This window comes from Mesoplodon bidens, assembly GCF_964165515.1.
Source record: "Mesoplodon bidens genome assembly, chromosome: 3".
NCBI classification, from domain to species: domain Eukaryota; kingdom Metazoa; phylum Chordata; class Mammalia; order Artiodactyla; family Ziphiidae; genus Mesoplodon; species Mesoplodon bidens.
In genome coordinates this window covers 113,892,655-113,915,798 of record NC_138178.1, presented here as the reverse complement: position 1 = coordinate 113,915,798, position 23,144 = coordinate 113,892,655, and the positions used below count along the sequence as shown (strand labels likewise).

The 23,144-nt window shown below is 44.8% G+C and overlaps 1 protein-coding gene across 12 annotated transcripts in view; it reads right to left on the bottom strand.

Annotated features, from left to right (window-relative positions):
- Positions 1-4,491: 4,491 nt before the first annotated feature.
- The window catches only part of NPAS3 (neuronal PAS domain protein 3), a gene marked incomplete at its 5' end in the record, with an annotated part of 867,843 nt that continues 849,190 nt past the window's right edge, over positions 4,492-23,144 (bottom strand). For 8 of the 12 annotated variants that reach the window (XM_081229934.1, XM_081229935.1, XM_081229937.1 and 5 more), the window contains 3 exons: positions 4,492-6,526; positions 8,397-8,521; positions 12,145-12,292. In XM_081229934.1, coding sequence (XP_081086060.1) covers positions 5,166-6,526; positions 8,397-8,521; positions 12,145-12,292 — 1,634 coding nt within the window. In that variant the 3' untranslated portion in view covers positions 4,492-5,165. The remainder of the gene's footprint in view (positions 6,527-8,396; positions 8,522-12,144; positions 12,293-23,144) is intronic. The other 4 variants (XM_081229930.1, XM_081229936.1, XM_081229938.1 and 1 more) reach the window with 1 other exon arrangement.

Genomic DNA, 23,144 nt, shown 5'->3' with positions numbered 1-23,144 from the left:
GACTCATGCTCATGAATAAGGTTTGCCTTTTTCACTACATGATATGAAGGATTAGTGAAGGTATTCTTCCTTTTCTTCCAAGTCCTTCACTCTTTCTAATTTTTGAACCTGGATAACAATCTTCTTGGCTTGAACCGACTATCTTCTGGGCTTGAAAATATACATTATCTCTTACCTTCAAAGCAGTGCATAGACCAAGTTGATTTCAAATTGTTCAGCATGTTGTTCAACATAAATATGCTTTGTCTAGGGGTAGGTGAAGATGGGTAAGAGTTATAGTCCAAAAGGATGAAGACCAGTGTATTTATGCTCAACTGAGTGCATATCTTCCCTCTCGTCCTGCCTGCTACCTTATTTAAAGGTTTGCCGCCATTGTTGTTCCTCATTGCCAAATGGATAAGTGTCAGAATCAGCTGGGAAGGAGAAGAGATGCAGAGGGCTGGCCTTAGATCCCTGTTCTATCCATCACCTGCAAACTGAAGCCTTAACAAAGTGACTTGCTGCCAGACTGGCAAGGGAGAGGTCCTGTGCCTCTGAGGAGCTCAGGGTTCTGGTTTGGCTGGCAGCCCCAGGGCTGGGGAAGTGGCAGGGCTGCCCAGTTGTCAGTGGGTCTGTGCCCGGAGCTCACGCCCTCTGTTTTTGGCTACGAGGTGTTCTTTATTTAATGAGTGACATATTTTAGCATTGATGGGTACAGATGAAGGACAGGAAACTTGATGCTAAGGAGGCTTGAGCCTGGGTAAGCATCGAGGATTTCTATCACCTCTATTGCAGAAGCTCCAAATATCATGAGGATTTCAATTCACCCATCACCATGTCTGGCTTTCCTTTTTCCACTCCCAACTGCTACTACCCCCAGAGTGAAGGCGTGTCCAGAATTAAAGTGTTATGGCCAACCAACATTGTCATCGAGCTAACAGAGGGTCAGCCCTCAGCCTTGGTAGACCCTCCCCCATGCAAAGCTCTGGAAGCCGTGGCTAACAGCCGGGTCCATCAACACCTTCAGACAGAGTGCCTTGGGTAAGCTGGCTTCGACACTCACTGTCATCTGTTCAGGACCACGTTTCCAGCTTCATCAATTTGTTTGCTTCTCAATATTGCTCTAATCTGTTCTTCTGACTCTCAAGAGCAAAAGGGAAAGATAGATTTTGGCAAAGCAGTTGAGAGAATCCAGTTCTGTATTCTCAGTCACCCTCTTCCTATTTCTAATTTTTAAGTACTTATTTCCAGGGATCCGTAAAGGGTCTAGTGGAGAGATCTAGGACCCCACGACCATAACTGCCTTTCCACATCCACCAGCCTGAAGCTATCCTCCATTAACTAAAAGTACCCTCAAATGAGCAAATGTCATCAAAGACTTAAAGTAGGACATGATATTTACTATACTGGGGAGCTTTTGGACAAAGTGTTTGCCTTTTCTTTCCACTCAGCCCATCCATATGTCTTCATTTTCTGGAGAGCACAGACTTAACAGGTGACCCACCTGTATCCTTAACTTTGAGAGAGTGGCTGAAGTTTTCCCTCTTTATTTTTTGGAGTTGGCCAGCTGACCTGCCTCAAAAAGGGACAGGCTGGATGCTGACCTACCCAATAACACAGCACAATCATGACTTACTTGGCTTATCTGGAGAAAGAAAATACGTATTTAGTATAAAGAGAAGATATAAGCAATGGAACAGTTGGTTATACATTAGAGCTCATAATCAATGAAAATATCGAGTGCATTTTAATGATTAATGTATGAAAACTCTCATTTACTATGTATTAATCAAGAAAAAATGCACACTTCCCATAGTGGTTAATGTCGCAGGCCTGTTGTTCAGCTTTGATAACGTACATAATAATGCTCATATGACAATGAGTTGGGGTAGCTGGAGATCTAGGATGGTTGCACGTTTGGTGTAGTATTTGGATTAGCATCTTAAGCTGTGCCTTGTCAGTCAGCCTCATCGGTATACAAGCTACACATTTTGTCCAAAACTAGCAAAAATATGGATGCTTTGAAAATTTTTTTCTTTTTTGTTTAAATCAAGAATAATGACCAAGGTACCTGCTTAAACAAATACTACCAGCATTCATTAGTTAGGATGGTTACATGTAAAAGAAATGATGCCAGATAGTAACAAATCCAAGAGAAGTTTATTATGAAAATGGCACCTGCAGATGAAAAATTAAGTTACATAAAGACAACCATGTATGTGACATGTATGAGAATCTACAAAAGTATAAAAAGAACCCTGTTGTAAATGAAGTATGTACATTTCTGATTTGCAGCATTATAAATGGTCAATGAAAAAAAATGTTTCAAAATAAGCCAGGCACTCAGGAAGTTAGGTCCCGTTAGCTTCACACAAAACAAATGTACCATAGCTGTCGCTTTGTAATGTTTTAATTTTTTTATATATATATTGTAGAGTTGGTAACACTGCTAAGATTTTTACGAACAGAATATCCCTTTCCCCATTATTCAGCTACTTGGCACCAGTCTCCTCATAAAAGTTTTCATATATTTGTACAAGAAATAGTTAAAAACACAGACACAGTCTTCACAGGTAATGAAGTATTTTTTTTCCACTTTGTAATTTTAACACTATGGATTTAGACAGCAGCTGTGATTATCTGTTAGTTTAAATCACCAGAAATCATTTTGACACAACACAGAAACATTTATAAAACAAAATAAAAAACAGCTGTCTAGCTGTTCTTTGTAGCTGATAGGTGCGTTCCTTTGATTGTTCAATAGCTAGAGTAGAGCTTCCAAAATTACTCTTTAAATTTCGTGATTGGCCTTCTTCACTTCCTAAACCTACTCAAATCCTTCAAGTACGTGCTCACTATTAGAATTTGTGGCATTAAACTTCTTTTCACTATTCCACAGTGGTTTGGGCCCAACTCATGGAATCAAAGGGCCTGGAGGAATCCATTCAACACAGTGATATTCAAAGGACAGCCAAGTTACTATATTAGCATTGCACACATAAACAAATATATACGACAATTCTATAGTCCATCCCCCCCCCCACCGTTCCCCTTTTGTTTTTAAAAAATGTTGGTTGACCTTTGAAATAATTTTCTGTCTCACTGGTAAATTGCTTTATATATTGCTCCATCAGCCAACCTGGAAGGAAACCAAAGCAAAGCACCCACTGCTTATAGGTAGAACACAAGGGACTCTGGGAATGTTAACAACTGAGGCTATATGGCATCAATTTATTTCATATATCTGAGCATTATTCTTCAGTGCTTTGTGTGGCACTCCAGAAGAGTCATACCCAGAATTCCATTATGGGAAAAATGGCTCCATTAACCTTGAGCTAGTTAAGAGTCTTTTTATCTCTGAGAATGAAAAAGATTTTGGAGAAGTTGGGGTTGGGGGGGGGAGATGAGGCAGGAAAAGGGGAGACAGAGAGAGAGAGAGAGAGGGAGGGAGGGAGAGAGAGAAAAGGGAGAGGTTGGGAGAATATACACCAGCAAAGCAACAGCAGAAATCTTGAAAAGTGAAATGGAAGATTCACAGACAGTAGAAGCAGCATAGGGTGACGTTACAGAGGAAGGCCACCACACAAAAATCACTAACCCCCAAGAATCACTGATTCACTAGGACTGCAGGAATGGGACTGTACTAGAGATAGAGCACAGAGAAGACAAAGGACAAAACAACTACATTAGCTTAGTATATACTGCATATAGAAACACACATTGAAACTGCAATGGACTGACAGCCAAGGACACATACACAGTGCACACATTACAGTTCTCACATCTGTTATTAGATGCCTTAACAAACAGCTGCCAAAAATGGAGTGGAAGAAGAATTTATATTTGACAGTCATTTGGAGTGTTTGACACTACACTGATTTCTGGCAACAAAGACAAAATAGGATATTTTTTTCTTTTTCTTTTTTTTTCTTTTTTTTTTTTAAACTTAATGTGCAGTTTTCAGTTGCAGTTATCTGTTTGAAGCTTATTTTAACCCATTCTTTAGTTTTAAACCTTACTGGTTCCAACCTAGAAATAAAAGAACCAAAGGGGAAAAAAAATCCACCAAATCAGTCCCCCAAAATACAACCTTCCTTTTTTTTTTAGCAAGAAATGAAAAAATCAAAAACGTTAAATATTTTCCTTCTTTTACTCCAAAGTGTTATTGAAGTTGCAAAAATTAGCCTCAGTTAGACTGAGAAAAGGAAAGAAAGAAAGCTCAACAAAAGGCAGTATGTACCTAAACTGCTCCTCAAATCAGTTTGATTGAGTTTTCCAAAAGCCCTTTTAAAAAGGGCTTTCCTGACCCATTAAATTTAATGTGAGGCTATGTTAGTTGGGAGGTAAAAAATTTTAAGTCCTGCAGCAAACATTAATGAGGGCTTTGTCTTAACTAACCAAGGAGACTGCAGCAATGGACTCCAGACCAGGACAGAACACATTTTTTTCAAAACCCAGCCCAGGAGCTGCATTTTGTATGAAGACATTACAGATTAATAAATGATAGCACCATGGTTTTAGAAATTAAGTTAATGTTTCAGTAATTAACATTTAGTCCAACTTTTTTTTTAAACATTCTAGTCACAGGCCAGAAATTAAGTTTAAGAACCCAAATTATTTTTATGTGCAAGTAAGAAAATCTTAAAATCTTAACCATAAAAAGAGAATTAAATTCTGCATAAAATTCTAAAATACTATCCCCCTATTTTCAAAGGAATTAGGAACAAAAACAAAAACACCACCCCATTTCATTTGACTTAGTCAAACAGGGCACATTGTTTATGCTTGTCTCTTTCAATCTTGATCACATCAAGATCTTTACGAAGAAACCTCAATGGTTGTCATTTGAGAAATCTCTTGACCACAAGACTGAGTATTCTATGGCAGAGGCATATACACATTAAAGACATCTTAATAAAGATGCAAAGGAAAGCAAAACAACCCAACACACATCTCGGAAGAAGACAAAATGGCAGGCAACTGGTCGTCTGACCCTCTGAAGGCCAAAAATAAACATATCTTTACAGGAAAGAATGAGTCCAGTGAAAGAAAGAGGGGATGGAGCGGGGACCGTCGTGGCGAGAGAAGATGCTGACCTGCTCGAATTCAAAGTGCTAGAATCAAAGGTCTAAACGAAAACTCCGACGATGCCTCCGGGCAGAGCCCCGGGCCGCGGGGGGCGGGGCTCAGTCCTCCTTGCGCTCCAGAGTCTGTGCCGCATGGATGCCGTTGCTGTAGACGGGGAAGGGCAGCGTGGAGAAGAGTCCCTCGGCCGTGGTGAACACGTTGCCGGCGGGCATCTGCGTCAGGCTGGCCGCGCTCACGGCGCCGCCAAACGGTCCCGACATGTTGAGCCGGTGCACGTGGTGGTAGAGCATCTCCATGGGCGTCTTGGGGTCAAGGCCGAAGCCCGGGCTGTTAACGTCCACGAAGTTAACAGCGTGCGCGTTGGGCAGCAGGTTGCCCTGCATGGCCAGGGTCACCTCGGCTGGCGCGTAGCGGATGGTGCCCGTGGTGTAGACCCTCTGCGCGGCCGTGCTGGTGGCCGCCAGCGTCCCGGTCACCCTGTGCACCAGCGGCAGCACGACGTTGCCCGCCTGCAACCTCTGCAGCGCCTCCAGGTCCCCAGTGTACAGCAAGGAGTTGGACGCTCCGGGGCCGCTCCCGCTGCCGCTGCTTCCGCCCCCGGGGTGCTTGTCCCGCGGGGACGCCGAGAGCGGGGGCGACAGCGGGTCGGAGGCGACGGGGGCCAAGGCCGCGGGGGCCGAGGTGCCGAACTGAGTCTTGCGGGCGGCGGCGGCGGCCGTGCCGTCGGCACCGGGCGGAGTGAGGACCGAGTCGGGGATGGCCACGTGCAGCCCCCCGCCGCCGGCGCCGCCCGGCGGGGACGGGAAGTGCTCGGAGCTGGGGGGCTTGGTCATGCTGTAGGGCGACTCGTTCCGGGAGATCTCCCGGTTGGGCGGGTAGTTCCAGATGCTGCTGTCGTTGTCGAAGTTGATGGGTTCCGAGATCTCCGTCTTGATCTTGAGCACCGAGGCACTGTTGGGGGAGGACAGCAGCCGCGGGGGCTCCACCAGGCCCGCGTCCAGGCCGCCGGGGCTCGACGCGCTGGACAGGCGCCGGCGGCTGGCGCTGCCGCCCTTCTGCCGTTTCCGCCTCTTCTTGCGCTTCTGGTGCTTGCTGGAGGCCTGCGCGCCCGCCTCGCCCGCGCTGTCCGAGTCCTTGGCGCTGTCCGACGACAGCGACTCGCAGTTCTGCAGCCGCAGGTCCGACTCGCTCTCCACGTAGCGCTCGACCTTGATCTGCATGGGGCCCAGCGCGCCGAAGCCGCCGCCGCCGTCCTCGGCCGCCTTGGGGTTCTCAAAGTCCGAGTGCTCGAAGCTGTCGTCGCTGTCGCGGCTGTCCGGGTTGCTGGAGCTGTGGCCGTCGTCGTTGCAGTTCATGTCGTTGTCGCACGTGTTGCCCGACTTCTTGCGGTCGGGCTCCGGGTCTTCGCTGTTCTCGGACTGGTTCCCCTTCTCGTCGGACTTGGAGTTCTCGTTGTCCTCTGCGTGGGGCCGGCGGCCGCGGGGGGTAGGGGGCGGGGAGAGGAGACACAGGAGACAACGGGTTAGCAGGGCAAGACCCACCTCTCACCTGCGGGGGTGGGGGAGGGGAGGGCAGAGGTGGAGGGGGCGTCGCCTTATCCTGAGCAGCTCCACTGCCTCGGTTACTTAAAGCCTGGGCTTTCCCTCTCTTGAGGACCTAGATTAGCGGGGCCCTGACTGAGAAGTGCGGTCCCCGGACCCACCCGCAGCATTGGCATCACCTTGAGGCTTGCTACAAATGCAGAATCCCAGGCTTTCACCCAGACCTACTGGATCAGATTCTTCATTTGAACAGGATCCCCAGGTGATTCTTAGGCACGTTAACATTCGAGATGTTCTGCGAAAATGCTCACGGACTCGAGAGAGTAAATAACCGGGAATAAGGTGGTAGTGACACAGAAAAATGATGATTTGCAAAGTGACTCTCCAAAGAGGTCTGCACCTTCCCCTGGTAAATATCTGCTCATTACTGAAAACCATACTCTCTATTCCTAAAGTTAGTTTTCTCTAGAGCACTGAGCGCCATCTGATTCGTTGTATGTGTTATTTTTATTTACTTCTGTCTCTTCCCCCAGCTGGAATATAAGCTCCACAGGGCAGGGAATTTTTGTCTTTTTTGTTCACTGCTATATACTATATAAATAAGGAGCAGAGATGGTCTGTTCTAGAACTCCGCCCTAGTAAAGAACTTTCTCGAATGAATGTAATTTACAAGAAATCAGTCAAGATCCTCCCCACCTGCTTGCGCCTCCCTGAAGCTGTATGTGGAGTAGAGGGAATACGGTACAAGAGCATGTTCCCTAAGGATGGGGTTTGTGGCCGGTGTGCCCTAGTCATCTGGCACATTTTAGGGAGGATAGATTTTCTCAGTAATAGAACCTCAGAACCTTTAAGGATGATGCTGATTTTATGGCTCTGCTTTCGGATGGCAGCCTGGACTAGCACCTTGGACAAATCATGTAACTACTCTGGCCTTCATTTATTTAGTGGAAAAGGTTGGGTTAGGAGAGGCTTAGGAGTTTTTGCAGCCGTAAATTCTATGAGTTATGTGCCCCTTGCGTCTATGTGTGTCTGTGGAAGGGGACTGGGAAATGGAGGAAAAGTAAATGTTTATATTAGCTTTCCTGTGCTCCAAAGAACTACTCAAAGTTTGCTTCCCAAAATAACTAGGAATGCGAAAGCATGGATTTGTTCAGCATAGATTCAGAAAATGAGTAACAGACGGCACCCAGAAAGAGTCAGTTACCGATGCCATTAAGGATCCGACTTTAGAGGTTCAATCCCAGCTTGGTGAGGATGTGAATATTTGGGGCTCAAAGTCATGGTCTGTCTTGGAGCAACAGAGATAGCCCTGCTGTCTGCTTCTGGTAAAGAGGTTGGAGCTAGCTATGGGGTTAGGGCCGGGCTTCTTCTGTATGGAGGGCTGACATTAAGTGATGGCTCCATCAATCAATCTCTCTGTATATTTGTGTATATATATTTATATACCATAATATACCTATGTGTATGAATACATACCACAACATGCATACATGTATATATTTATACATATTTAGATGCATGTATATATTTACATAACACCACATACATAAAAGTATGTATTGTATATATGTGCACACACTTATGTAGTGTGTACATCTGTATGTAGTGGTATATAAGTATATATACATATATGTGTTGAGAAAGATTCAGTAATAACCTGATGTGACATATATCCCTATATAAACTTCGGCCAGTTGCTTCGTTCAGATGACACTCCTTTGGCCGTTGCCCACCCCTCAAGTTTGGAAAGGCAAGCCATAACTGCAGAACACGGAGAAGTCGTAATACCTGTAATACCTGAGGTGTCTTTAGAGTCTGACTCAGAGTCGGAGGTCTCTGAGGATTCCGAAGTTTTCTCCGGCAGGTGGGGAAGCTGTGCGATGTCCATTGGCGTGTCCTTGTACTCGGGGTTGCTGTGGAGGAGGGAGGTGTTCATCAAGAGTGCAGACACCCATTCTGGATAGGTTGCTTTTGACCATCTTCTTCCCACTTCCTTGCCCTGAACTTTTGGAGTTTAGAGGGTTTGAAAGACTAAGCATGCAATCATTTCTCAGCTCATCATGGGACTTTTACAGAAGCTTGGATTGCATGTGCTGGGGAACAGGTGCACCTTGCCACAATGACTGAATACCCAAATGTTACATGGAAGCCACCAAAAAGCTTTCAAATAATCAGGTACCACTGGGGGCCAGGGAACTGGGCTGCTTGACATTCCTCCCAGTACCACACCTGGGGGAAGGGAGGATGAGTGAAGCACCCTCAACAATTCATTCCCCTGCCTCCGGGGGTGCCCTGCCTTCACCTGGGCTCCTACTGAGTCCATTGCTTCAGTACCCTTGTCTTGGTTCCTTGATGGAGTCCTCAGCTGTTCAGATGGCTCTAAGGCTATTGGGGGCGGGGAGTTGGAGGGCAGAGCCCTCAGCACCTAATGATCCAACAGATGCACAGGTGCACCTTGGGCTGCGTGGATTATGGCTACTGAACTGTCAACACACCCATTACAATCACATTTTCATCTGCTCGTGTGGCATACACCTGTGGCTTGTTAGCTGGAAATCTGATTGCAGTGGGGAGAGTCCCAGTGTGAAAGAATGAAGCTAACCCCATTTGCACAAAAGTGCTTAATTTTCTATTTTTAATTCAGAAACAAGCCTCCTCTGGAAAAGGGAGTGTGTTCGGTCAGTCAGCGATCTTCTAGAAATGCCACTCCGAGGCCAGGCCAGTGTATGAGCAGTACCAGCTGCATAATCTGAAGGCATTAGGAAAGTCTCATGCCTCCAAGTGGAAAATGCCTCTTCTGTTCTTCTATCATGGCCAGTCAGCCAGAGACCTTCCATAGGTCTCTATGACTCACTAGCTAATTTCTAGTGAAATTCCTGTATCAAAGAGTCACTGTTTCAGTAACTACACTAAAACTGCAAATATCCCAGGGGGGTTAATTCACTAAGATAACTTATCAGGGCTTTACCCCTTAGTGTGAATTAGCATCAGCAGCAGAGCTTTCTCTAGATGATCAGATGAGCCAGATGCTGGGAAGGTAGCCTTAGCCCTTGCAGTTTCTGTAATTCTGCCAGGTGTTGTGAGGGTACAGGAAGAAGACTGGACGAGCAGTCATTTTAGAACAGGGAAGTGCAAGCCTGGACGGAGCCCAGAAGTGAGGGATTCTGGCCAGGAAGAGGGAGCATGAAAATACTGCTTGGGGAAGAACAGAGGACAGGAATGTGGGACAGAAAAACCAACTTCAATAGTTGCAATCAGGCCAAGGCCCTTCTTCCTAGACCTCCAGCCTGGAGAAGTGATCCTGATGAGTGACAGACCTGGGGAGCTTCCTCTGCTAAAGCTCATGTATGTCAGTCTCCTTTGGTCCAGAGGCCATGTGGCTTCACAAGTCCCTTGTCGGCCAACTCCTAGTCTTTTATTATTATTATTAATTATTATTATTTTTGCAGTATGCGGGCCTCTCACTGTTGTGGCCTCTCCCGTTGCGGAGCACAGGCTCCGGACGCGCAGGCTCAGCGGCCATGGCTCACGGGCCCAGCCGCTCCACGGCATGTGGGATCCTCCCGGACCGGGGCACGAACCCGTGTCCCCTGCATCGGCAGGCGGACTCTCAACCACTGCGCCACCAGGGAAGCCCCCCAGTCTTCTATTATTGAGCCCAGGGTGAGTCTTCAGGTCAGCTGAAACACATCTGGCATGCCTGAGATTGAGGCTCTTTGAGCCTGAAGGCTGGTCTTTGGTACCCAAGCTGCTTCCTTCCTCTCCATATGGAATTAGGTGGACCAGGAGAACCAAATGCTCATGAGCTTGTACCATGTGATCCTAGGCTAGACCAAGAGTGTTGCTCCAAAGTAGCACCAGCTGACCTCTCCTTACCCCTCCTCACTCCCTGTGTTTGGGGGCAGAGTAGGAGGTCATGAGGCTGATGAGGCAGTAAGAAAGATCCAGATGGGAAGAAGTCTCCCTGAATGAGATGAACAACCACAGGGATTACTTTAGTGCCCTGGGCTCCAGCAGCCTGGGGGACGGCCATCCTACAGTTGATGGTGTCCCTGTTACTAATGTCTAACTTTTAATAATAATGGGTCTCCTTGGCACAGTGAATGTCAGTGCCACAATACCTTATTCTGTCTTCTCTTTGGCATGTGAGTTTTTATAACCTTCTGCATTGCATACAGCCACTGTTCCATAAACCCCTAAGTAAAAGAATTCCCTGATAGCAGAACCCATCTTGAGCATATCACAAACACAGGGGATAGTTTGCATGAAAGGCAGGCTTTGGAGAAAGCCCCATTAGATACCCATACTTTTACCTTTAGAGAGCATTAATGTAGAGTAGAAGAGGTCAAAAAAGGGAAGAGAAAGTAGATGAATGAAGACTTCTAAGTGGTGCACATTGAAGCCCTCTCTAGAGCAATAATCATTAGTGTCTGATTAATATGCTATTGGGAGCAAGCACATTCATGCCTTCAAGTCGTCACCAGCGGACACAAACACACTCTGAAGGGTCAGCGTGCTGATGAGCCACCACTGTCTGCATCTCTGTCTCAAAGAAAAATGGGATTCGGTACTCCCTGTCTAGATTATCAGTCAAAGGGCAACAACTTCCATTCATAAGACCTACTGGAAGTTTTCCTCCTCAGACCACATGTGGGCCCTGCTTGGTGGCTTTAGGCCAAAGACTAGAATGACAATGGTGGGAGGGAGCCAGGCTGAGCATTTGGGTAGCTTCATGGCAGGATTGGTGGGGAACCTCTCAGAAAGCTTGTCCCCAGACGCAGACCACCCAGGCTATGCGTCTTGGTTACTTTGGTGCTAGCCTGAATCCACAGGCAGTAAGCAGATGACGACGGAGAGACGAGTGGTGTTGCACACTGGAATTCAGGAGGCTGTTGAGCTTGGCTGCATTAATGGATATAAATTTGAGGATGCATTAAAACAGCAGTCACCCTTGCCTGATCACAGAGCAGGCAAAAGAAGACTGCCTTCATTTTTACACTGAAATTGTCTCAACTCTGGCAAGGCGACTCCCTTTGCTTACCAAAACTTGAAAGTCTGGGGAATCCAACCCTACGTGATATGCTGAGGACTTCAAAGAGATGGGATACAGGAGGAATATGAACTCTGCCACTTCTTCTGCATCCCCTTTTCATAATTTTCACGAGGGTTGGAGCGCATGAGTATGAGAACGTGTGGGGGAGAAGGAGATGCTTTTTGAATACTTCCTCTGGAGGCAAACATCTGTGTTCTTTTTCTGGCCCGAACATTTGTGGGGAAACCAAAGCAACCTCTGCAGAACTGCCCCAAGGTTGGCAGACCAAGAACTATTGAACATTTTGCAAATCTGCCCTCGAAGTCCCTACCGACATGGCTTTGAACTTTTCCCATTTCTTTGAATCTTGGGGAAAGAAAAGGAGAATTTCCATATAATTCCACACCAGATACTGTCAAAAGATAATACAACATGTCAGCTATTTACCATTGGGCTGCATGTTTTATAACTGAGATGGAAATGAAAAAGAATTCCAAAATATACCTCAGAAGATAATTCACCCAGATGATGTTCTTCTCATTTGCGTTCTTGGCGTTAATAGCTATTGTGGCACTGGACTGTATCCAAATATATCCTCCATTCTTCTGCATCCAACGATAGTACTTTGTCACACATTGGCCCTTATTCAGCACTGGTGAAGAAAACAAAACAGAATAGAAGGCATTGCATATTAGGACCGGGACGAAATGGTTATCATCTCTGCAAAATCTGAAGCTTAGAAAGGGGAGGTCCCGGACTTCCCTGGTGGCGCAGTGGTTAAGAATCCGCCTGCCAATGCAGGGGACACGGGTTCGAGCCCTGATCCGGGAAGTTCCCACATGCCGCGGAGCAACTAAGCCTGTGCACCACAACTACTAAGCCTGCGCTCTAGAACCTGCGAGCCACAACTACCGAAGCCCGCGTGCTCCACAACAAGAAGCCACCGCAGTGAGAAGCCCACGCGCCGTAACGAAGAGTAGCCCCTGCTCGCGGCAACGAGCGAAAGCCTGCGGGCAACAACGAAGACCCAACGCAGCCAAAAATAAATAAATTAATTTTTAAAAAAAAGAAGAAAGGGGAGGTCCCGCACCAAGCCAGGGGTGCCCCAGGGGTGCCTGCTTCTCTGTATGCTTAATGTAGAATGCCATTAGTAGGACAAATCACCAATTCAGTTGAGCAGTAGCTCCGGAGCTAGGGTTACTAGCGTTTGTAGCAAGACTTTATTCCATTTTGGACAGTCATGGTGTGAAAGGAAGGATAACAGGACTACAAATCTTTTTGGCTCACAGAACAGCTAATGCGGTGTGGATATTGTCAATGGGTTTGACGTCAGATGGGAACAAAGGCAAATTTGGATGTGATTTATTCATAGCTTCAAGGTAGCCCTCTTTGCGATTCTGGATATCTGAATGGTTCCAAAGATGCTTTCCGCCTCTGTCTTTGATCATTTCACCTCAGCGCGAGCAGTATCAACCCGTGTCCTTATGTACCGGTTTCTTTTGATCTTGTCGAACAGAATTTATAGTATGAACCAAATCTACATGGGTCAGTCAGGGGAGATTCTGGTGAGAAATTTGCTGAACGTTGGAACAAAATACATTCCCTCACCAAGTCAGAGAGAAACACTGGCCTAAGGGAAGCACAGGTTTGACTTAGCTAGAGCCAAACAGAGTGACAGCTCCACACAGACTCTGAAATATAGCCCCAAATGAAGGAACAAGTAAAAACAATCAGTAATGTGAAACGGTGCCATTAAACATCCACGGAAAGAGAGCTTTAAAATGCAGATGTTAAAAATGATACTTTAACCAAAATCTTGCCAAGTTGAAATGGATTTGATTTGTATCTGGGTACGCTTGAGCTAGTAAAAGGGGGAAGAGTGCAGTAAATCAGCCCCTGAAATAAAGTGCTACGGATGGGAAGGGTTTAAAAGGATTCCGGAAACGTGCACAACCCGTTGTTATCGCTTGGATACGAATTGCAGAGACTCCACACCCCCCAGCAGCGCGCCAGCTGGTCGGCCACTAGAGGGCAGTGTGCACTCGTCCACGCTGCCCACTTTTGGCACGTCCTTGTCTCCGTCTGCTAAAATGAAAAACCTCTAACTGCTGTAATAAATTTGGCTAAATTAGCTGCTAAATGGTTATCTCAAGTAATATGTATTTGCATTAATCATCTTGCTCTAAACCAGAACAAGCCAGAGTCCTAAAGACGTAGTAAATTCATATTGTCCATTTAATTATGGCTAATAAGTGCTTCATATACAATAGTTTCATGAAGTACATTTTGATTTTTTTGGGGGGGGTTGGATGGGTAAAGGGAAGTCACTTTGGAAAAGAGCTGTGTTTAAGGCTGTAGAAGCTCTTCCCATCATCATGTCTGAGCCATTCTTCCTAGCTCTGAAAGTGGTCAAAAATCAAACCTCCATATATTTCATCCATAAACATATAAACTTCAACGCTTTTCTCCCATTCCCTCTTTTTTTGTCTCACAGTACACGAAATGGATGGTTGTAAATGTAATACTTATGTCTTAACAGTGGCTTGAAAAAGCCTTGCTTTGATGAGTGCTTCAAAGAGCGGCGAGTTCTATTCGGAAACTATTCTACAGTTTAGGGTATTTTTAAAACCCGGAACTGTCACCTTCTCTTAGTGGCGAGGCTCCACAGGTAGGACTGTACTCTGCTTTTGTAGGCGATTGTAAGTTCTGCCATTCGGCATGCATGGCTTCCCCGGCTCCAAAACTGTGTAGTGAAGCTGAAAGCAGTAAAATACTGACTCTGCCATACAGCACTTCTGTCAAACCATTGTTGCATGCAACAAGATGTGCTTTTATTCAAATCCTCTCAACCTGGTTAACTATTAATAGAGGAACGATGGGTTATGAAATTCTGCCCACTATTTTCACGGAAATACTTGCAGCATCCCAATCAGTGGTTGGTGTATAATTCTACCTGCTGTGTATCTGGAATAAGGGATAATTTCAAATGGCTCTAGTATTTTTAATAAAGGCAAAGAGACTAAGGAAGCCCCTTTTATAGAGTCACATGAAGAAAACACTGAGATGGTAGGCTAGACCAGCCCAGCCTGGCTGGGGATTTTGGACTGGAATTTGACCCAAAGAAGGCAAAATTAAAAAAAAAAAAAAAAAAAGACCCCACAATACAGTGCGTAGCAAGGGGCAAAGTGAGGCAGAAATTATAAAGTCAAATTAGAGTTTGCAGAATCAGCATAAAGATCACCACGCCCTCTCCTTCCTAATAATACTTTCTCCTACTTACAAACAAAGAAACAGAGAAACAAACAAAATCTCCTTTCTGAAATGCATGACCAGTAAAACATCAGCCTTGGGGTGGGCCCCATAGACGTGCTGTGAAGGGGCAGAATGGCTCATCTGCTAAAAGATTGACGTGTGTCACCTTCTGGGGTTAAGGCAGCATGACTCTGGGTCTGATTAGGTGCATCTGTGTTTCCTGAGAAGATAAATACAAAGTTATTAGGACCCATGATTCCACGAATATTATTTATCACCCAGGCCAAGGGCCATCTAGCAAAGAGAGGAGACCTCAGTGAGAGAGACGCAGGCCAGGCAAGTTTACGTGATGAAGTGGTGGTGAAAGAGCTGCGGAGAAAAGGACCCCTGAGGGGTTCCCTGGGGAGTCAGGAGCTACTTGAGTGCCTTCACTTACCGCGGTCCACACCACAGAGCAGATCCAGGGGCCTATCACCGTCAGCTCAAGAAGACAAGTTTAACCTAATCCATTAATTTGCCCTGGGCCAGCCTGACAAACAGAATTCTGAAAAGGTAGACATTCCAGCATGGTCTTGGATCATGACTGTTTCCTGAGGATCAGTGTTTTCTGAATGACACCCCCATGTGTCCGTGGGAATCTAGATAACTCAAGATAAGGCGCTGAGTTAGCTCCTACTGTAGCATGAAATGTTGACCAACAGATCACCCCAGTTGCGGCTGTTTTTCAGGAGGACCAATAAAAGCGGTCACAGTGGAATTTTGCTTCTTTTAAAATGAACACGGAATAATCTTTGCTTGGGGCTCTAGAATATAAATTTATGATTTGCGGATGAAGCTTCCTGCTTTCAAAAAGAAGAAGTCATACTGGCAACTCCGTTGGATCATTGCAGCTGCGCCAGAGGCAGGATCTGAGAGCTTTTCCTGAGCTCATGTGGGTCCTAATCAGCTCAGGAAGAAAAGCCACTTTGGTGCCAGTTTGAAAGAGAGTTTTAGTTTGTAATAAATTAGACAACTCGAAAAACACAAAAACGTTTTTGATACCCTCTAATCCAGGGCTGCTGTTTTTATTTGGGGGTTTTGAGCTTTAAATAATGGAGAGAAATGAGAGAATGTCTGTGTTCACCTATTTCACAAAATCCCTTTTGTGGAGAAAAACACAAATAAGCATGATGTAAGTTACTTGGTATGGAAGTCCTTAAAAACCAGTTAATTGTCCCTTGAAAAGAGATAGATCCTCATCAAACCAATGAGCCCAGGAGGACATTCATAACAGTGTGCTCAAACTATAAAGAGAGGAAACCGAGAGAGAGAGAGAGAGAGAGAGAGAGAGAGGGAGGAAATATCTGTGAGGATCTTATTTTTAGTCACACACTGTGATATGGTCTGAGTGCTTCTGACACATAACCTGGCATCTTCTCTTTGGTTTATCCCAAAGTTTACTTTTGGCTGTCCAAACCTCTTGGTAGAGCAGCCTATGTGTGCCCACTGAATTCAATGATCACAGCATAACATTTCTGGAAAGATGTCTTTAAAACTGTGCAATAGGAATTTGTTTTTATTTGAGGATCTCAAAACACTGAAATGGCCTTTTCTTAGGTTTTAGAGGGTAAACATGAAGACACAGGGAGGCTGACTGTGTTTCTCCCAGATGCCCTTTCAGTATTGGATGGTCCCAGGTATAACCGTGGATGCCTCTGCTACTGCACGACAGCTTGCTCCTTTGAGCCCTGAAGTCTAGGGTGTAGCCAATTGCTTTTGGCTGCTATTGCTCAGCTTTGAGGAAAATCAAGAAGTTGTATCAGTACTGCTCCAGCTTCCAGGCTACAGGTGCCTTTGAGTTACAGACTGTGCTCTTCAGAGGACAGAAATGACCCTGCATTTGGGAGAAGAAACTACTAGAGACAAGGAGAGACTTACATCTTGCTGGGGGAACCATTCTAGCCCTGCTCCTTTGACCATTTTTGTCTCTAAGTGTCAAAATACCACCCACCCCTAATTGTGAAGGGAGTGGCAAATACAGTTCAATCCAAAGAAAAATGCTTATGTGTTAGAACACGTGACCTTTTACATCACATACACACTTTGCCCCACAAAAACTGGATGCTCAGATTGATTGACTGTCTTTTTAAAAAGTCACCTGGCCTCTTGGTTTGAGCTTAGTGGCAGGCATACAAGAAATGTACTCCTTGTGGAGAAAAACTACGCCCACCAACCCCCCCCCCCCCACCCCCCGGCCAATCTGATGAGCTCTTGCTGGAGTGCACATCTATGGCCCCGCACGCAGTGACCAACAGAGGGATTTCAGTGTTCTTTAGGAAAACTTTGTCCACAGAGATAGACTGATGATTGAAAGGACATAAAGGAAGCCTGTGTCTGTGGCAGGAACATAACTCTGTTAGTAACTCAAAACAAATCAGTCCAAGTTTGCCTTCAGAAATATGGAGGAAAAAAGAGAACATGGTCTCTTCCTGTTGGGCTGTTCCACAAAATCAAAGCCAAAGATTCTAAATAGTGAGTTACTTGTGTCTTCAAAAGAAGGAAGCAGTCTAATTCAGTTTGGAGAGGAGATGAAGAAGACATCTCAAAAGCGGTCTTTTAGCAAAGTGTCTCACAAAAGGACATTTTAGAGGTTTGCATATGCATTAAAAAGCTGTAATACTTGGTGTATTCAGGTAAGTATAGAATAAATAGGAAATGGTGAGATCATCGGAGATTTTCACGCTTGACATTCACACAGCTGAACAAAGAGCTTCATTATCGTCATGGCAATATGAGGGTGCATCTGCTGCTCGGCTCACCCCCCCCTTGAGCTACCTTCATCAATGGCTGCAGAGAATGGGGAGTGGGGGGTTTTCTGCTAGATACTCAAAAATTAATTTTGAATTCGCTAATGTGGAGAGCGTGTAAGTTAGGGGGTGTGTGCTAGAATCACACTTTCTACTTAATACCACAGTTGGGTGCTTAGCTGTAGCTACCGGTTTTTCTTTCTACATTCACAAAACTGGCAGATGAAACATGAAAAAGAATACTGACTCTTTAATCTCTGCTTCTCCACCTAAGGCCCAAGGCAGGCTGACAGGGAACTTCATTCTGGAAACAGGACTTTTTTTTTTTTTCTTTTTTAAATTCTGGATTACTTTTTCTTCTGCTTTTGAAAACTGGGGGCTATAGGGAATGAACCTGACATAGACTTAAAACAAGAACAGTTTTCTTTATCTAAAAAGTTATAGTCCTTGATGCCTACAGAGGTCATTTTCAAAACCCACAAGAGAGACAGCATTAGAGCCAGGAACTGTGCATTTAGCGCTTTATTTACTTACAATAGAGACAGTTTTTCATTTAGAAGTGCTCATAGGATCAAGCAAGGCTTTGATGCCGTGCAGACTTTCCTATAGATTTTGCAATTAGTGAGCTAGATGTCTTAAATAGCAGGCATCCACAAATTGGTTTTTAGTTTTTTTGTAAATTTACGTGCTGAGCAGTATTTGGTCAAATTGAATGATATTTGATACTTAATGTGAGTTACGAGCTTAAGGACAGAAGACCCGTGGATGGTCTGTGAATGACTATGCATCATCTATGGATTTTCCCCCTAATATCCTAATGACAGGCCCTGCTTGAATTGCTATCTGTGTGATTTATAACCTCAGAATAGGTTTTTTCCTATATCACCGCCGCCGACTGACAGATTTTTATTAACTGTTAATACTGAATCCTGTAGAAAACTTTTCATTGATTGAGAACATATCAATTTGTTAAGTTTAAAAAATAAATTCCCCTTTTCTTGATGATAACGTGCTGAGTTGGAGACCAAGGCTTTTGAACATTGAGGGGATCATGTTCTAGGACCGGAAGAGTCCAAGTAATTGTTGGCACGAGTGACATCCGAGATCTCAGGTTTTTTTTTAAGCTGTTTTCAGTCCTGTCAGGGAGTTTCAGTACTGTTTATTCCTGACCTTCTTGACCTGAAATAGTTAAGAACAGAGTATTTTTTAGCCTCCAAACCTTCTTTTTTGTTGGGGGTTTGTTATATAAAGGGACACAGTGAACTCTTGTGCTTGGAATTAAGATTTATGACTCGGATGGGCTTCCGTGGTGGCACAGTGGTTGAGAGTCCGCCTCCCGATGCAGGGGACATGGGTTCGTGCCCCGGTCCGGGAGGATCCCACATGCCGCGGAGCGGCTGGGCCCGTAAGCCATGGCCACTGAGCCTGCGCGTCCGGAGCCTGTGCTCCGCAACGGGAGAGGCCACAGCAGTGAGAGGCCCGCGTACCGCAAAAAAAAAAAAAAAAGATTTATGACTAGGAAATCAGGGAAATGGTGGATTTATCCACTCATTCAATAAATAATTCTTTTGAATGTGCCTCTCTGTGCCAGGCACTGGGGGATAGCAAAGTGAGCAAACTCTGTCACTGGCCTGAACTCCTGTCTGAGTCTGAACTGGTCACAGAAATTCTGTCTCCCTTCCCGGGGGTTGGTTTAGGTTTGGAATATGATGAAACACTGCACAACGAGACTCAGGGGGAAGTCTCTCTACTGTGGGAGACTGTTGAAAATGTTTTCCTCCTTCTGAAAATAAGGATTTACTTCTCTTTGTCTTTGAATGGGAGACAGATGCTTATCAGTCATTTTTACTAGTAAGTTTATCACAGTGATGATTTATGGAAAGTGGCGTGGAGGCCTATGAAAACACAGCAGGTCCAACCTGGCCTGGGTGAGTCCTTCACCTTCCTTTAAAAATGAAGAGGAATGGAGTACTGGGAAGGTTAAGCTGGGATGTAGGGAGACCTAAAAAAAGGTAAAAAGATGATTTTTTAAAATTTTTATTGGAGTATAATTGCTTTACAATGATGTGCTAGCTTCTGCTGTAGAGTGAAGTGAATCAGCCGTACACATACCTATATCCCCTCCCTCTCGGATCTCCCTCCCACCCCCTGCCCACCCATCCCACCCATCTAGGTCGTCACAGAGCACCGAGCTGAGCTTCCTGTGCTTTATAGCAGGTTTCCACTAGCTATCTGTTTTACGCATGGTGGTATATATATGTCAATCCTAATCTCCCAATTCGTCCCACCCTCCCCTTCCCCCTTATAGGCAGGTTTATTTTATGTCTCTGGCAGACTCTGTGTTTCTGGATGCAGTCATTTCATTAAGCCTACTAAATATCTTTAGCAAGAAATATCTAAGTGGTGAGGCATAGGTATACAAAAATTAGTGTTCCATAATATCGGGACTATTTAAAGGAGCCCAGACAAACGTCATGTGTTCAGCTGTTTTGTGGATCGTCAGAAATCCTGGTACTTTGTTGTGAAAACATTACAGATTCTCCCAGGTAGCGGTCACCGTTGAGTGTCCTCTGAACAGCTGTTCTGCCACTTCTTCCTGGGTGATAGAACTCCCATTTGGGGCTTTATGTGTGGTGGTCTTCCCCCAAGTCTCAGGAGGGATAAATGTTTGTTTATACCAGCCACAGTAATTCCATCCAGCGTGTGGCTGAGGCTGGGACATTTGATGAAATGCTGGACAATGAGACTTTCCTGGAGGGCCTGTGGGAATATTTTCTTTTCTTTCAAAAAATGAACACAAAGTAGCAACTGACCCTTTCCTGACTTTGGACATTGTCCTGTGAGGAGCTAATCATTGGCTGTGCTACAGCTGTCTTTTGATCATGAAGAGAAAGTGAAGACGATTACAGAGAAAGTTGAAGTCATTTTTACTTGGGTTTTCTGTTACTTGTAATCAGGTGGGTTCTGGCTAATGTGTCTTGCCCCAAATTTGAGGAGGCCAGAGAGGGGGTGGGAATTCTCCAAGAGCTTCAAATAACCTGCTCTTTAGCTAACCCTATATTAATGGAAAAACACTGTATGCTAAACACATACACAAATTAAATCCTATGCTGCTCATTTGTGTTTAAAAAAAGTTTGAGGGCTTTTTTTTTTTTTTTTGAGATATGCAGGGTGTCATTAAATCAACATTTCAAAGAAAGTGTTTTTTAGAAAAACGATGCCATCTTGTTCTTCATTTTGTATAAAGTACAAGAAGTACTGGAATTGAGTTAATTTAGGTTAATTGTTTCTGTTAAAATGGAGGATTTAGAAGTATTGTTTCATTTTCTTGATCATGCTTTATGAGAGCAATGGGTTAGTTTCTCTCAAGTATCAGGTGTTTGTGTTCTGAAAATAAAAGCAACTACTAACTGAAATAAGGAAATAAGGAAAAATAAGGAAAAGCCCAAGAATCCATGTTAGAATTGCATTAGAATGTGTCAGTCAAGTCAAAGATCTGGCTTTCTCTCTGAGCAGAGAGAAAAGATCACGTGCTACGTTTTGCGCTTTTTCGTGTGCTCTTCAAAGCTTGGGATGCCCTCAACACCTACCCGACGCCCACCCCCATCATATCTCCTGCCGTCTTGCCATGTTCTTTCAACGTCCAGGGAAAACGTGCCTCCTGGAACTTCTTATCCTTCCTTGGTGGCCCCCACCTCTGGGGCTTCTTTGTTTTGTTTACACATCGTGATAGTCCTCATTTTATGCCACCTTTTCAAAACTGGCTGTTTTCCTGCTGTCCTCTCCACCAATATGTAAGCTGCTTGAAGGTAGAGACCATGACTTAGTTATTATTTTTTTTTTTAATTTTATTTATTTATTTATGGCTGTGTTGGCTCTTCGTTTCTGTGCGAGGGCTTTCTCTAGTTGCGGCAAGTGGGGGCCACTCCTCATCGCAGTGCACGGGCCTCTCATTATCGCGGCCTCTCTTGTTGCGGAGCACAGGCTCCAGACGCGCAGGCTCAGTAATTGTGGCTCACGGGGCTAGCTGCTCCGCGGCATGTGGGATCCTCCCAGACCAGGGTTCGAACCCATGTCCCTGCACTGGCAGGCAGATTCTCAACCACTGCACCACCAGGGAAGCCCGACTTAGTTATTTTTGAAACTTTATAGCAATACTGCGAAGCTTGTATGTAGTAAGTACTCACAAATGTTAGATGACCTTGAACAGGGAAAATATGACCTTTCCTAGTCACACGTGCAGTCAAGTACATGGAAAAATATCAACCTGGGGAAAAACGAAAGACCTCCTTTTGCTTACAGGTTGACTACTACGGCTAAATATTAACTTTCTCCACTGCAATTTAAAACTTTACATCTTTGTAAAGAAGTCGATCCTTTACCAAGTAATCACACTCGTTTCATTTGAACACTGATTGAGATGCCCTCAGAGCCACTTGACTATTCATATTTCACTACTATTAATAAAATTCATTCAATTGGGGGGGTAAATGAAGCCCTTAAGATCGTAAATACAGTCGATCTGTATTTACTTTTACTCCATGTAAAATAATGCCTTCTAAATACCAGCGTAGTCAGTACTTCTCAAACTTTTACATGAATGCGAGTCAACTAGGGATCTTGTTAACTACAGATTTGGATTCAGTAAACCTGAGGGTTGGCCTGAAATTCTGCATTTCTAGTATATAGTGGAGCAGGGATACTCAGCTGGTACGTAGGCCCTTGCTGGTCTCTGTTCTCTGTGTTTGCCTGACCTTGGACTTAAAAAGCTAAAATCAGCACTTGCTGAAAAAGAAAAAAAGATGTAAAGTAATCATACTAACTCACTCCTGGGAACTTCCTTTCATCCAGTGGTTAGGACTCCGAGCTTCCACTGCAGAGGACACGGGTTCGATCCCTGGTCTGGGAACTAAGATCCTGCATGCCGCACGGCACGGCCAAAACCAAAACCCAAACCGAAAAATACCTAATTCACCACTCCTGCATAAAAACCTGACTTGATTTTGTCTCCATTTGACAGTCTTTTTAGTTAGCGGATAGGCACATGATGTAGGCTGACTTGGCTTCTGAAAAAAAGTCAGACACGGTAGCTATTAAATGCATTTCCTTTCATGCGAATTTTCATAATCATATGGAAGAAGAGGAAAAACTCATTTGCTTTGGGGGAAAATGTCCAGCCAATGATCAGGTGGCAGCTCAATCCCTGAAGACCCAGCGCTGGAAAAAGCTAAGATCAGGAAATAGAAAAAGTCCCCTGTGCCATCTGCATTTGGTCCAGACATCAAACTTCACACCTTCCCTTCTTCCTTCACTCGCTGCTTCCTTTACTGCATGCGATGGCTGCATACCCGAATCAACAATTACATTCCCCCTTTGTTTTTGTGGCAGATGACAAATGCATGGAGGACATCTTGTGTTTCCTAGGCAGGCAGGGCACTTACTTTGACTGATGCTTGGTTGTGGAAA